Raw genomic sequence first — 17382 nt, forward strand, 5'->3', positions numbered from 1 at the left:
TACCATCTGATCGATTTTCCGAAGGAGGCTACGCCTCCTCGAGAAAAGTGGAGAGTGAGATCGAAGCGGCTGAAAAGATTCTCAGAGCGTGCATTTTATTATACGACCCTTCTTCTCTCGCGCGCAAGATGCCCCTCTAATGGAATGGGATTTACGTGTCTATCCTTGAAGCTGTCAAGGGAGCTTCCTTACTCTCGGAGGGAAATCCCGCGGCCGGTTTCTTCGATTCTCCAAGAGGTGCTCCGCGGTTTTTAAAGAGCAACGGACACGTAGCGATAAATAAATTCTCCCCGGGTTTTTATTTGGAATATCGGAAGATTTCGGGAATGCTTCCAACGCGAGGAATTAAGGACAAATAATCCAGGGCGATGACGACGACGGCGAACGAACTCTTCTCGTTTATTTGAGTTTATAGTCTCCACGTCCGTGTCTAAGAGAAATTTTTATCTCCACGAATTCAGCAGTTGTCAAACCGAACGAATGGATTTATTCCTTTCAATTCACGTCTCCTTCGTTTCTCTTCGTCGTGTCGACTCTTCCAATTTACCTCGATGATACTTCGGTTATCAAATTTATATTAAGGGAAGAGCCAGGATTATGGTTTCTTTGACGAAAGAAGTTTTTATTGTAAAAAAAAAAAAAAAAAAAAAAAAACCGTGCTTGATCGGCTTACAAAATATTTAAAAAATATCAAACTGCTTATATGAGTATTCAGAAGTGCAAAAAAGTGCACAACAATAATATGTCTAAAATTGCAGGATCCTTATTGATTGTGATTACTGTTGATGATTTAGCGATCATGAGGATAACCGCATATACCGAATGTTCATGTATCCTTCATTGATAACATATCAGATTAACCAAAGGACTAACGTTGCAACCATCGATAATCACACTGGGTATATCCTCAATAATTATAGGGATTGTTCTAATAATTATAGGGATAGCTGTGATTGGCAGATATCTATAGTCAATAAATATCCATTCGCGATTGAGCATCAAGCCAGCCAGCCGTAGAAGTAGCATCTACAATCACTCTATACAAGTTTCCCATATCCTCGTATCTTTTAAATGGACGGTTTTTCTTATTCTTTTTCTTCGAAACAATTTCATCCACGTCGCGTCGACTCGGCAATTTAAGCTCTGCAAATGGGATACATTCGTCTGGCGGGAAACCGCGAAAAGAAATTAGTTTCCGCCGCCAGAAGCGAGAGTGTCGAGCCGCTGCAGTAGATACGGACTGCATTAACTCGGCTAACTTGAAATGTACTGGACGAGTCGTGCCGTTCTCCTCTTGAGTGTCGGGCTCGCTCACGTGCACCCGTACCCTAGTGCGCATTAATTCGACTGTCTCCGACTACCACTCCCGTGTCCGGATCCAATTCGGCTTGGGGATTACGATACTCTTGGCGAACCTGTGCTATAACGAAAGCACGAAACGTGCGGCCAGAAGTTCGCTCTTATTTCGCCGAGAACTTGTCGAGGTGAAACCTCACCGGAAGCGGACTAACACGACGATCCTTTCTAGATTTGTCGCGCAATAAGATTCGAACGAGAGAAGTTCCCACCTCTTATCCCGCGGAAATGTCGCAAACTCGTGTGTCGATTTACATCGCGTGATATTGCAGCTTATTGTTAGTCACCGTCGACATCCGAATATGAGAATATCAATTTATCGTATCTCGTGTTGATGCCGAAGCGAATGACGCGCGGATCTATCTTTCTGCCGCGATAACGCAGAACGGAACGCGTTTCGCGATAGAAAGCCCACAATCACTTCGTATCCGCTAACTGTATCACGCTACTGCGCGCGTCACCGATGACGAACAAAACAGCCACCGCATGGAATTTTCTCTCGGTCGATGGCAGATGGTTATACAACATACTCTCGCAACGCAATCCGTAATCCATCGGCTTTGCCCCACGACAATAATACTCGATGCTCGGGCCGTTTAAATCCATTTCGGCTATTGCTGCCAGCGAAACGCACTATTTTCCATAGTCGTGCGATCGTGGCTCACTCACTCGAGCTGATTGAGAGAAAGAGAAAGAGAGAGAGAGAGAGAGAGAGAGAGAGAAAGAGAGAAAGAGGCAGTCCTCAACTTTAGGCGGTATTTCAGTGGCGAGAGATCATCGATAACACGCTTTGCGGACGTTTGACACCGAGGAAAGTCGAGCGGAATCGCGACAGCGCAGTTTGCGGTTTCCGCTCGTACGCGTTTTATAAAACTGCAAAACTCCAACGCTCGTATTACAGGCTAAATTTACGTTCTATTCATGTGCAGCCAGCTTTCACTGACAGCTCCTGTGTGGTATCAAGATTTATTGTAACTTTTTCTAGAATAGTCGAATCCGATTAAATAATACATCTATTATAAAGATATTTTATTCATGCATATACCTTATATAAGATATAAAGTTGCAATAGTTGTATTGTAATTAATCAATTATGTGATACGTTATTGCCATTTATAGTAGTCAAATCAAATATAAATTTTTATGCAAAAACTTTTAAGAGATCACCATTATTTTGTAATAACTTTAGAATATAGTAAGATATCTGTTCGCTGATTCGAATTCGTCGATTTTGGCGACAATGATTTTTATGCGATTGAAATAATTATTCAAAACGATGATAAAAACATTTCTGTATGTGCCGAATGGAAAATAAAATACATTGTCTGTGCACCTTGCGCGCGCGACAGCCGCGACGATCGATTATTCTTGACAGATATATTAGACAGACGTCTCTCGAGGATTACGTCGCGCTATCGGCGCGGATATACCGGCGCGTGCGCGTCTATCGACGTGACAGAGTGGTACATAAATTGAGCGAACGCCGACGACGTCCATCAGAGCCGCAGAGCAGATGGAGGGAGCGAGTCACGTTTGGTTGAATTACGAATTGATTTTTCACACGTTGTTCTCGAACGCGATTATGACACGAATGTCCACCGGCGTATGTTCGCGCCACGTGTTTTTATCATCCCGAATGACGAGAGAGAGAGAGAGAAACACAGAGAGGATCATCGTGCCGTGTGAATTATGAACGTGACCCAACAAAGCGAGCGCAATCCGTTCGGCTTTAGACGACACTGATTAAGGCGGGATCTGATTAACAACTCGACCTTAATGCTGGATTAACATCTGACATTTATTGCATAACACCTGAGTCCGGTGTATGTATAATGTAAATGTCCCAAAAATTTCTTTTAAAGAGATGTTACGATGGGAAAATAATGATGAAAAAAGTCACATAAAATTTGCCGATAAAAGCTTAAAACTGATTTTAAATTTAACATTGATACATTTCTATTCGACACTTCTCTTATTAACTCTTCCTCTTTTCTCAATTTTTTGCCCTTTTAATTTCTTAAACTTTTTAATTGTAATTAAAGAAAATAATAAAAGTAAACACACACACACACACACACACACACACACACACACACACACACACACTGAAACAAAATAAAATAAAACAAATAAAAATCTAAATTTATAATTACGAATATTATTAATAATTTAGTATAATAATATTATGAGTATATATTTATATTACTATGTTTTATCAACGATAAGATAATTGCTAGTTAACTACAAGATGAAAAAGAATAAAACTGCGCGATACACCGTACGTTTCATTAGCATAACGATTTTTAACGTTGCGATATTATAATGTTAACGAGAACTGCTCTTAATCGTTTGTCCTGTAATTTGCAACGAGATCGGGGGGTGACCGCGCGCGAATTAACACCGATCGATGTTTATTGGCTTCGATTAAGTCTTTCTCTTAGCGAATTACGGACTCGTTTCCGTCCGGGTCTCCTGTTGCATTCGACGCCCGACAACCGACGTCGTAGACCAGGCGCTTATCAAATGAAAATGGAAATCTCGGCGTGATTTCGCGTTCCGATATATGCCATATCACTTTTCCACTTTCTTACCTCTCTCCGAGTTCTCTCGTGTCGGAGTCTATTCCAGCGTTGGCGATACGGAATTGCCCCCAATTTATTTCCTCGACCGGCGACGGCAAAACCCACCTTGTACCACGAAGTGAGTACCACCCGCGGAGAAAGCGGCAGTCTGTTTGCCGGTAACGACACGGGTCGCCCTGATTTCGTTGGGTTACATCCGGGGTAGACGTCGGGGTAGAAGGTAGAAGCCTTCTTCGCGGCTATCCGTGGAATGCAAATAGACTCGTCGTCTCCTCTGCTTGAAATGGTTCCGTAGAGACATCGTGGCTGGTATTTTCAAATCTGAGGATATACCGCTCATTGGCGTAACTATTAAGAGGAAGAAAATATAAAAGGGAATAGAAATTGTGATATATTCCGTATATACCTATTATGACCGTTTTTAAACACTTTGATTAATTGTCCTATTTATTTTGCGTTATATTCTAAAATGTATATTAAACTCACGATTTTTCTATTAAAACTATTATATATAATTACTTTTAATTTTAATTGTTACAGTTTGGATATAGATATGGAGAATAGATTTTTATAAACAAAAGTATATTCAAGTGATATTTTTGAAGGACCACAAGTGTGATATTTAATATTGAGCTGCGCTTTCCTTTGGACAATATTGTACACGCAATATTTTCCCCGTCACTTTACAAACTTGCGGAACCATAAATTTCTAGCTGAATCTGTTGTCGCACAGGAGCGTGCAATGTGTAATGAAACAATGCTCTCTAATTCGTAGATAAATATAAAGCTTTACTTTCCAAGAATTTTGTAGTATGATTTTTATAACGAGTTCTGTTTTTCGCAGTATTATTTTGTGACATTTTACAAATTTGCGAAATAATAAATCTTCGCCATAGTCGGATCCTGCTGGCACGCGGGAACTGCGGAATCATCGCTTATGTAAATCGCGACAAGAACGCGCGCCTTAATTTACACAGACAAATACAGATGCTTAATCCTTTTATTACTAAGACGGCAGACGTAACGTGCATATTGCGAATGCATAAACATAAATATTACTGCAACGGTGGACTTGGAACGGTATTTATAATGCGTAACACGCAATGCATAATGCACCATTTTTTACATTCATATCGCACAGTCCATTTTTTTTTTTATCCTCGTTAAGTACACTCATAATAGTCTGACATATGAATTTTGTTTAATTCTCGCGGATTACAGGAGTATCTCGTATAACCAGATATTCCAAGTTCATCATATTTTTTTTTTTTAGTAGCGGACGAATTCAAAGTCAGTAACAAATGTTTATACGGTTAAAAGTGAATGTTCCTAAAATTTAAAAAATTCTTAAATGTCAGGGAAAGTAGATAAAGTTATCGCGTTGATTTTTATGTAAAACGCGATGGAATTGTTGAAATGTTTAAACTTTTAGAGTGTCCTCGTCGTGATATATTGTTTTTTCAATCCTGATAAATTGACATGCGAGAGTATTAAGAAATAAACTTGCAATTATATTTAGAGAAATCTATCTCTTTCTAAATCTTTTTAAATCTCGAATGTTTTAAAGGTGTGACGTCATGGTCGCTCATGTAAATTGTGTTATATACGCGGGGGGCGTGACATAGTTGCACTATAATCCAGCAATATATGAGAAAAATACTGAGACGATTATCGGAGCGGGAAATACTCTTGTTTCTCTTTTTCTTCTACTACTTCTTGCAATCATCTCAGAGATGAAATGGTTGCAAATAGCTGGTGCAATGCGTCACTGTGACGTTCGCGGGAATTTTCTCATATGTCAGCAGATTATTGCATCTTTCGGTAACGAATGTTATGTGCGGCTCGCAGAACTCAAAGTTCGATTCCTCGTATGATTCATCCTGGCGTTCCGCTTTAGAAAACTGTTCGTGACAATCATACGGAAAATAGCAGGAAGCTGGTACGAAAGGTGAGAAACGCAACAATACAGAGTAAATCATATGAGTATTGGCCATGTAAAAGATATTTGAATTCCGTTACGAATACTATTACTATCGAATATTTTACATAACAGTACGAATACAATAGTATGCGTTATTATGAATCATTTTTATTGTTGTATGAAAAATGGAAAATATATATAGAGAGATTGCCAGGTACTGGAACTTTTCGTTAAATAAGTAACTTATATTCTTATTGGATATGTATCTATTGGATACCTATAGATATAGAGTAAACAGTATGAATAAAATAAAAGTTTTGTTGATATTAAAATTTAAGGGAAGGAACTCCCAACTTGGAGAACAAGAGGATTTATTTTAATTATGTTTTTCTTTAAAAAGATATAAAATATACCATGGTGTTAAAAAAAAAAAAAAAAAAAAAAAAAAAAAACGAAAAGTTTTATAAATACCGTCTGTGCACATATGTCTAATTAAAGCGTAATTAATCACGCGTAATACGCTAATCTAAAAAAGACTACGAATACATATAACGAAAGTCTGATTTATAGATAGATACTCAATGTTATTTTTTGCTTTTATAACTCATTGATGGCAGAATCGCTTTTCATTTCCGGAAGACTCGAACCGCGCGCGTTTTTCTCTCCTCAAAACATTCTTTCTCCAAAAATCGAGAAATTTATTCAGTTTTCACGTCGCGAATTTCGCAACGAGCCTCACAAACGCGCTACGACGAATGCATTTTTTTGTCGGCGAGAATTATTGGCTTTTTTCATCTCAATGGCCGAGACGCGGCTCTAGGATAATGAATTCTTTTCAGCACCGGACGCGAGCGCACAGAAATTAATTTAAATCTGGCGGACGGTAATTTGCTCACGTACCGCGAGCGACTACGCGCCTTCGTCCTCCCTTTCTTTCTCGCTACGCGAGCTTGTGCTTCTGCCATCGTGTCACCGCGGAAGAGCGGCGGTCGCTCCTTAATCAGCCCCACCGGCCCTTTTATCGACGGAATCCTTAACAAAGTACGCGAACGTGTCGTCTCTCACACCTTTCCCTTCCCTTCCCTTCCCTTCCCTTCCCTTCCCTTCCCATGACTTTCTATTTGTTCTATCGGTTCGCCTCTTTGCAACGGAGCCGGCCTTCTGCCAGATAGATACAATTCCGAGGCTGGTCAGGAACGGTCGCGCCTGGATAATTGAGTTCGTCCCTTTGACTGGCACATCCGCCATGTAATCTACCCTTTTAATCCACATCCATTTACACGTGCCTCTGAAGTAGATTCCCGTCGCGCGTGAAACGAGACCGAGCCATTGCGCGTTGCGTCCCGATGGCTTTGTCGTCTGCCACAATCATCGACGTTAATCGCAACGGATTTTAATTTGCGTTTACCGTTCCCGCTTCTCTCCTCCCCCACCCCCGTGAGTTACGTTCGTTTACTGTTCCGCATCGTCGATTTTATGAGATTCGCAGCGGTTTTAAGTCAATTCACATTTCAAACAGCCGATGGTGACTTTTTGGAATTAATTACTCAGGTCAAACTAATATTATAGAATTAATTTTAAAAGATTATCACACACACACACACACACACACACACACACACATACACACACTCGCACATGTCAATATTATAATTATTAAAGTATTGAAATATTGATAATATTCCTGCAACTTTTGCGTAATGTCTGCATCGAGTGTGATTTCGCATTTAAAGATTACATGAAAAATAAAGATTAAATATAACTTTACAAAAATAAATTCATTTTAGCGCTCGCGCAAGTTATGCAAAAGTCAATCTGCTGACGTAAATATAAATCGTTAAACATTTATAGCATGGAAGGAGTTTCAGCATAATATTGACATTGATATTGCCTTAACCTTAAGATTTCTACTTTTTAATGAGATTGTGTAGAAACTTATGGACAAGTGGAAAATTTATTTTTCAATAAAATACTCGTTCGTTCGGACATAACATTTGCGGATTTGGAGGAACTTATGAGTAAACTGAGTTGTCTAACGTGGCGGATTCGATTGGTTTCCCTAAATTGGCATACTACTCGACATAGAAATTGGCCTCGTTACGGTGCTCTCGTCGTTACCCAGGAAACCATCGTCCCGTGTCCTTTGATGTGTTCCGCTTCAGAGATCAAGTCTGTGAATACGAAACGTTGATGGTCTTGGTCGAATCTCGATTGATCGGTTTCTTCATAGAAATTAATAACTTCGGCAAAACTTGCTATAAAAATATTTCCGTATTTATACCTCATTAATCCTGGAAGGTTCCTATAATCATAGTTATTGTAGATTTGTTCTAATTATTGAATAAGTTTCAAATAAAAACCTACTTTAGTCTAAAGATATAATTGATGTAATACGAAATTTTCAGAAACACAGTAAAACAAATCTTTCCATGGTTTTCGAGGAAATCAGAATGAATGGTTTTAAATGACCTTCCTTTATTACGTCATTTCGATTGATTTAACGACGTTTATGTGCGCAACTTGTAACGTTACGGTGACGATAGAGAAAAGCGCGACGAAGCAGACTGCCGGAGTTAATAGAACGCGGTGAACAGTTTCCTCGATCGGAAATTACTTGCGCAACAAGCAAGAACGATTAAAGTGGCCGATATCTACTGTAGTGCTTCGAAAGATTGTCGAATATTCTTCTCGCTGTCGCAATCCATCGATCGTTATATTTAGTCGTCTACCTAATATGATTTTATGAAAAATTCTTTGCGCGTTATTTCAGATGTTATTGGTTTAAATTTGAAATGGAAATATATTCCAGAATTATGTAGGATTAATAAAGAAAAATATTATTATATTATAGTAGCAACGCACATGACATTTTATTTATATCTAACTTAATTTACTTATTTACTTAATTTCATATCTGACTCAATTTACGCGAGAATAATTTAATTTTTAACGTTTGATTTTGACGTTTCTATCAGAAAAGAGGTTCATTAAAATCAAACGTTTTAAAAATTTATTTAAATTATTACACGTTTAAAAATTTATTTAAATTTAAATAAAATTTTTATAATCAAATAACTATAGAAAGCGATGTTAATCAAAATATGTGCAAGTTGTAACAACATACAATGATTAAACTTTAGGATTGTATTAAATTAAAAATTAAAATAAACATACGAGAAAGATTAAAGAATAAAGTAATATATATATATATGTCAGTATTAAAATGTCTATGTATTGTACAAGATATGTCTATCTAAAAATATTAGATACTAAATTTTCAATAAGACAAAATCAGTTCTAAAAACTTCGAACAGCACACGCCTACAAATTTCAGATTAATCTTCTTCAATAACAGTCAGTATCTATCGATTGTTAAAGTTACAATATTTCACCGATCAATATTACGAAATGGCATCGGCAGTTGGTGATTAGAACGAATACGCTCGTTAACATCGCGGTCGCGGGCCGTAAAAGCGTTTGAATGTATTCTCGTTTAAACGCACGACAGCGGCGACGGTGACGATGGAGATATACAATAATATTCCGGAGACTCTATTTAAAAATATTCCGAGATTTATTATATTCTCTGTCCTCGGTGGACGGCGGACAGCTTTTTATCCTTTCGGGTCCCATGATTTGTGGACCATTACGACTCTTCGTCTCTGTCCCTTCGTCGAAAACGCGATCGCCAGCGTCGACAACGGGCGTAGTCCACATCCGGCCGATCTCGGTCGGACGGTCCGCAGGCTCTTCCGGGTTATTCATTACGAGGTCGCGGGGTTAAAGCCACCCGGAGCCTTTTTAGCGATACTCCAGGCGATCCCCTTCCGCCTTCCCGCTGTTATCCAGAATCCGTCGTAATCCGGAACACCGAGATCTCCGATTTATCCCTCCGCACCGGTTTGGTGAAATTGCGATGCATACTCCCAATATCGGTTACGGTTTTTTTTTTTTTTTTTTTTTTTTTTTTTTCCCGCGACTTATTGCTCGTTCGACAGAATCGAGCCGAATTATTTCGCTCGAGAAAACACCTTCTCGAAGATGCAAAGCAATTCCTGGTATTTCCCATTGAACGCATCATCGGTCTTGAGCGAACTTTGCGACAATGAGTTAAGCATTAAATTACGAGAGGCACTTTCGACGCTCATATTTTGTACTAAAGCAGAAATTTCATCGTCAGCACAATACGAGTTGTAATGCGAATTAATTATATTATGTGTGTTTAAATTAATTGTGCGATAATTATAAATGAAATTTTCCATATATGTTATGATCAAAGACTTTTCGAGAATTATTTCGAAATAATAAGTTCGGAAATAAATTGGGAATCAATTTCAAAATATCAGTGCCATATACTCGTATGAGAAAAACCGCACACGATCTTTTACAAAAATTGAAATAATAATCGTGAACACGTCGTGAGAAAGTGCAAGATACGTTCCGGCGATATATTCAATAAAAGCTGAATTTGCGCTGTCCTCTCTGATGGGATCAGGCGTAATTCTTTTTATCGGCTATGTACATCGAAATACACGAGGACCGAAACGTGATATCCTTTTTGTGGCAATTCATTCGGATTGGATAACGAGTCGTCGCCTGCGCGGAATCTGATTTGTTGCAACGTTAATACATTCGCCGGCCGTGCCGATTGGATATCGGAAACAATAACATCGCAACGCCGATGAGCAACGAGGACGAGCCTCGACGGAACGTGAATCGAATGTTTATCGGCAACAATGCGCGGGAATTGATTGCGATAATTTACGAATGGCACATTTTTGCGGAATTAAAATTAATCATTTGGCAAAATTCAAATTTTGATACTATGGGGGTTGAGATAATTTTTTTACTTTCGGCCAAGTAAAAAAATTTTATTTTGTAATTAGAATTTAAAGTAGATCTTAATATTAAACAAGAGTTTATTAAGTTATTAACCCATTATCATTAATAAACAACTTCAATTTTACTTCAATAAATTATTAATGGGATTTAAAAGAGCTTGTAATTAAATAGTAAATTTAAACTTGGTTTTAAAGTACAGCTCTAAATAGCTCCTTTTACCTTACAAAATACAGCAGATTTATTTATAATGACAATAGCTATATAAAAAGATTTGTTACGTTTTGCAAAAATGATGTAAGAAGAAATTGAATTTAATATATCGAATATTATAGATGACGCAAATTTTGTTTAAATGTAAAAGTCTAAATTATGAAATTGTATGCAATATATAATACAATACAATTATTTAATATCGCTCTAAAATAAATACAACTTTTGACAAATATGTATTCCAACTGGTCATTATTGTTTTATTTGTCTCCATGTTATAATTCTTTGTATGTAATTAATTGCATATTGTCGATAAATTACATTAACATAATGATCATATAAGCAAATATTACATTATATTTTGTAATCATTTTTACTGGTCGTAATATTTGAAACGTTTTAACGTAAATCAGCATGAAATACATTTTTCCACATCTCTCGTATTGGAAATTGAAACTTTATCAGATTATCCGAGAGTTTCGATCTCTCTGCATCGTTGTCTCTCATTGATGATTCGGCAACGAGCGCCAACGACTCGTCAGCTGCGACAAATCCTCGAATGAAGCCGTCGGACCGGAATAAGGACACACTCTCAGTGCGGTCCACATCGCGAGCTGATAGAGAGATAATCGAAATACTTCCGGAATGACTTTCTGCGAAAACGATCGGACGATACGTTAGTGAGAAACCAGTACAAAAGTTCGCTTTCTCCTTCCCTTCTTTACGCTCCAAGAGAACTTCCGTGTCTCGCATATCGACTCCGAGATACTCGAGAACGGCGGGGCACTATTTTCAGCACCCGTTCGAGTCGTGTTCCTTTTCTCTCTCTCTCTCTCTTTCTTTTTCCGCATGTGGATCCCGTATCCGACCGCGGATATCTATCTGTCTGTCTATCTAGCAGCGAAGCCGTTGTCGGAATTCCGGAACGACGGGGCGGAATGACAAAAGCGGACGGACGAACGGGGGTGGTAAGACTCTTCCGGATCGTTGATCGGGAAATGCCGTTACACGGCTGGTTGCACGGCCGATATTAATGTGCGCGATATCACAGTCATTGGGGTGGGGGGAGGGGTGCGCCGGACTACCGTACCCCCTCGTGTCAAGTCGCGGCTCGGCGAGCCGGGGTATCTCGGCCGGAGAGACGATGACCCGTCCGCGTTAAACTACGCGCGACTGCACGTGGCGTTGTCGAAATGCGCTGCTGGAAATGAGCGCGGCGCCTGTTATCACAAATTCCCCGTTCAACCTCTTTCTTGCCGCGCAGATCAAGATCTGGCATCAATGAACAATAGTTAGACTATATTTATCCATTTGTTTATTTCGAAAAAAAAATCGGATATGGTGATGTTATATTCTTTTCTTTATGACATCGCATTATATTTTATTATTATCGTGCGTGCATAACGTAACATCTACATTATTCTATTTTCACGTTATTTATACCTAGCTTTTTGAAATTGAGAGAGGATATTATATATAGTGGATTTTAAATTATTATATAGTTATCACGCGCACACATTAAAAGCGATGGTGCGCGGAGATAATTTGATACTAATTTAAATGAAGCTAACAGCTCTCAGAAATATAAACCTTAATTTTATTTATATCTGACAGTTGAATATACGATGAGAATAGTATTTTCATTTAACGGAGAGCTTAAATTCGATATCTGTCATTTATTGAAAACTTTTATTCTCTCAAATATTTTATATACATATACACACATATATATATATATATATATATATATATATATATATATATTTGTCTTAATAGATATATCTATAGATATATCTGGTTTTTTGTCTATCGATTTATCTCGTAACAGCTTACAACATTTCCAATCTCTTAAAGTACATACTATCTTAGAAAGTCTCTTGATTCTTGGCACATCGGCAATTCAATTTATTTTAGTAAAAATGATGCTCTATTAAATTGAGTCACGGTTATACAATGTCACGATTTTTTATCAACAAATCTATAATACAACGATGACAATAGATTTATTTAGTCTAGTATGTAATTAATCTGAGAATCAATAATTGATAAACATGTATTTAATATAAATACATTTACAACGGTGAATGAAATTTTAATGACATTTACACCGCTTGTAAAGTTGTATATTATTTGAAGAGAAGTGAATAGTTCGACATTTTAATTGATTTTGTGCAATCGTGTAATACGTTTTGCATTATTTGTTTGCATGAATAATGTTTGTTTGTGTTCTGTATCTTGATAAAGACATTCATGCAATTTCTGGTTAGTATTACATATATAAATGTAACATACTTGTAAATATAGTATTACATTATATTATGAATATAATAATAAAACAATATATTAATAATGAAATGCATGAAATATAAAATATCTTTAAATATCCAAAAAGATTACTACTAAATATTAATATATACAAAATATAAAAAATATAAAATATGAAATATATTTGTAATATAAATAATTTGTAATAGAAAATTTTAATTTTACCATAATTTTTATCATATATATATATATATATATATATATATATAATCACATAAGATTTAAAAAAATACATATTTTATAAAATTGATACGAATGTGGTTGCGGTCAGATTATATTAAAATCCGGAAATTGAAATTTCGTTTAATTTAAATTAAATTAAACTTTTGATGATGTGCTTCACGTTATCAGAAATGAGAGCATGAAGGTCATTTTGTGTAAGCAGCATCGAGATCGGAATTGACCGAAATTGTTTTCAATTCGCGTTTGAGAAGCATTGTATTAGCAAAGAGATGAAAAGGGAGAAAGAGGGACGTCCACGGATTAGTGTTAATTGTTTTCAGTTCAGTTAATAGCCCTGTGCGTGACCGACGCGACGCGACGGTTTAACATCGACTCTCGTGGCCAAGTTTCGTGCGATAATAGAGCTCGTTAATATTCGATCAGCGGTTGTACGCGTGGGTCGCGTATATCTGGCGTTAATCGCGGCGCCATTAACGACGTGCTAATTCGCGTATATTCCGCCGAGACCCCTTAAAGGGGGATGTAAAGGAGCTCGGTTTGTGTTCCGTTGACGGGGCTCTTTACGCTGCAAACGTTGCGTCGCATCGCGCGTGTAATAATACGCGCCAAAGTACCTCCGATGGCGTTCGCACGCTCGATAGACGACACCCTTGATCTCTCGAAAAGACAGGAATCTTCCGTTCAGGGATTTGAGCGCGCACGGAAAGGATTCTTTGAGAGAAAGGATGCGCTTCTTCCGGCAGAAAGCGGCTTTACATCGGATATGCCCGTTCTTCAAATATCACGCGTCACGCGCGTTCAAACTAACTAGGGAAAGAAGAGACATTAATAAGTTCTGGATCAGTATATCTGGAATTTCTTGAAATCCGAGACAGCAGAGGGTTCGGGATAACAATTCAGGATAATGAATTGCATTATTTTAACAAGGATATTTTATAATCTAGTTAAATCAAATATTTCATTTTAACTTTAGTTTCCTTCACAAAGCTATATGATTCCACTGATCAATCACAATCTGTTACTGCTCGTTGAAATCGTGCAAGTATTGAACTAATATTTTTTTTATATATCGACGCATTAAGATAAAGTCAGCACCGCTGACTTCTATGTAGAATTCCTAAGTAATCCCTATCCATATGCCCTCCGAGAACGTACAACTCCTTTAAATCCGTGCCTATATTATCCTCCTGTCAACGACTTATCCCTCGCTGTCGAGCCGTATAGCCTCTATAATGTGTACCTAGTAGAACTTTATACATATATACGTGAGCTTATACATCATCCCTTATACATATCTGTAGTATTCTGCAAATTTGTTATTCTAATATGGTTGATGATGCGTACGAAATGCGAACTTTATTGTTATTATTCTGCCTCTCTATTTCGCTGTCCGTCCGTCCCTTCTACGTCAAACATTTTTCTTGTTGCATATTTAGCGCTAGTTAATATCGAATGAAAACGGCACGATATCTCATTAACTTTAGACTCGTTTAATATTAAACAGTGTACATGTAAACCAGACGTTACTATTAAATGTGAATACAATTTGATACTACTATAAGAATTTATTTATTTTTTTTTTTTTTTTTTTTTTTTTTTTTTTCAGAGAGAATAGATGATTTTAAGATTCTTGAAAAAGAATAGAGTTGTCATGTTGTATGCTTGATATTTTTAAAAGAGACTTAATTTGAACAGAATTATAATATTTTACACACGAAATAAATACAAGTTTACATACAATAATATAACAAACATTACCTCACACATAGTGCGTATATATTTTTATGCACAGATTTAATTATCGATTGGTAGTTTTTTAAAAGAAGTTTTATTTTCTTTTATCTTTTATAAAAACTTAATAGACAGTTTTTTCAAAGCGCTCTCAAAGCATAAATCAAAAAAACGAAAACTCTGACCATCTATGAACGTTCGCTGGAAATGCTGATAAATCAAGATCAAAAGCACGTTGCCCGTAATAGAACGTAAGCATGACGACGGTGATAAGCGCTATTAAGTAAATTTACGTATTAAGTAAATTTAGCAGATTCTAAGTTAAGCAAAACCCCGATGCGACGTTAGCAAAGCGCGTTATTAAAAATATATTCGACAAAAAAATTTCGAAATTAATATAATTTTTTTTCCAATTAACTTTGACCCAAATAATAAATCGCATATACCTATTCATATTCATTTATTTTGTTTTAGGTATGACAGATTATTTCTCAGTAAGCTTATACCCGTGTTGTGCGGTCGCAGCCGTCGACAAAGGTCGAGCGTTGGTATGCTCACGCTGCGCGTGAGTATTTTTTCATTATGTAAATTTTATGTAATGGTATACATTGAAATGTTACGTATTTATCACATAAAATGGTCTACCGTATTGCAATACATTTTCATTCGTTGAATTACAAAACATTCGAATGTTAAGTATGCTTATTAAACAATCTGATAACTCTACGGGGCTTTATAATTGTTTGTTACAATACTTTATATTGATTTTTCTAAAAGCAACTTTTCATTTGATCATAAGTAATATGATTTAATCACAAATATTGTGATTTTCTACCGAAGAATTGTGGATTTTGTTTTACAAAAAGAAAATGAATTAAATAATTTTTAGTCGGAAATATGAAAGAAAGAGAGAGAAAGAGAGAGAGAGAGAGAAAGATATCATTATTAATACAGTCAAGTAATGAACAAAATCATACGTTTATATTTCTCTCCAATTACATTACCTTTCATACATTTATATTTCATTTATATTTCTAGAATTAAATTATGTATCTGTCACTAATCTACTACTAAATTAGTTAAAATTATTTAAATAATAAAAAATGTATGTTTAAAATTTTTGAAAATAAAATTACTAGACCGCAACACTCGTCATATTTTATTATATACTATAATTATTAAAACTATTAAATGTATCTCTCCGTTACTTATTCTACAAGAACGCTTGGGCTTTCAATTTTCTCAAAGTTTAGCACAGACATTTCCAACGTAGAGTTCTTCTCACATTTACGTGAGCTAACATTTAAAAAGGAATGAAGGACGACTTCGGTGCGTGACGTAACGAACTGTCTCGTCCTGTCAAGCACGCGAGTAGCTCGATACGTGATAATATGTGGCGCATTGTCGTACTGTGGTGTGTTTTACATTTAAATGAGACGCATCAGTCTCTGAGACATCCGCGACTGCCCGTCTATAAAAGCTCTTTTATAAGTAAAGAAATGATTTCATCCAAAAGACGAATTACGAGTTTGCCGGTAACGAGGTCTTCTCGTAAAATATAACGACGACGGCGATGCCGAAGCTGCTTTCGTTTTCTCTCTCTCTCTCTCTCTCTCTCTCTGTCTGTCTTTCTCCCTGTTTCTTCCTTTCATCTTTTTTTCTCCCTCCCCTCCTTCCGCGCCTTCATTTTCCATTTTCCCACTTGCTTTCTTATTGTTTTTCTCTGCATCTCGGCTAATTACTTTTACTGTCTGCCCGTAACTGCACAAAGTTAGCAATGGTCGGGAACTGTTCGGTAATAAGTACTTTTTAATCTCCTATTCCCCTTCCCTCACCGCACCGCGCCTCGTTATTCTGCATAAATGTCATAGCTAGATTGTACAATTCGCTTCGTCTTTTTTGTTTTTTGCTCCGCTTCTTTTCTCCTGCGATTTTCGAAGCTAATCGGTTAATTGCTCGCGGAAAAATTCGAAATAGCTAATACGGTGAAAAGCAAAGACTATGCGGAATATTTTCGCGCGCGGCGGCGAAATAATCCTCCAGATTACCAAATTATCTGAGCGAGAAGATATTTCAGGATTTTTTTAATTGGCTTTAGCAGTATTATAAAATACAGTCAATTTAATCGTTTATTTATTACTTGCAATTTTACGCAAAATCTTTGTAAACTGTTGCGAGAGAAAAATTTTCTTAAATAAATATTGGGATTTTTTTTTAATGTAATAGATTTTT

General features: G+C 36.8%; 1 protein-coding gene across 1 annotated transcript in view; it reads left to right on the forward strand.

Moving 5' to 3' along the window:
* Nucleotides 1–15645, forward strand: part of LOC140665243 (furin-like) — a 273773-nt gene extending 258128 nt beyond the window's left edge. The window contains exon 4 of the mRNA XM_072891109.1: nucleotides 15625–15645. Within this exon, the coding sequence (XP_072747210.1) occupies nucleotides 15625–15630 (6 nt within the window). The 3' untranslated portion in view covers nucleotides 15631–15645. The remainder of the gene's footprint in view (nucleotides 1–15624) is intronic.
* Nucleotides 15646–17382: the final 1737 nt, after the last annotated feature.

The sequence above is a fragment of the Anoplolepis gracilipes genome, chromosome 4 (assembly GCF_047496725.1).
Source record: "Anoplolepis gracilipes chromosome 4, ASM4749672v1, whole genome shotgun sequence".
Taxonomy (NCBI): domain Eukaryota; kingdom Metazoa; phylum Arthropoda; class Insecta; order Hymenoptera; family Formicidae; genus Anoplolepis; species Anoplolepis gracilipes.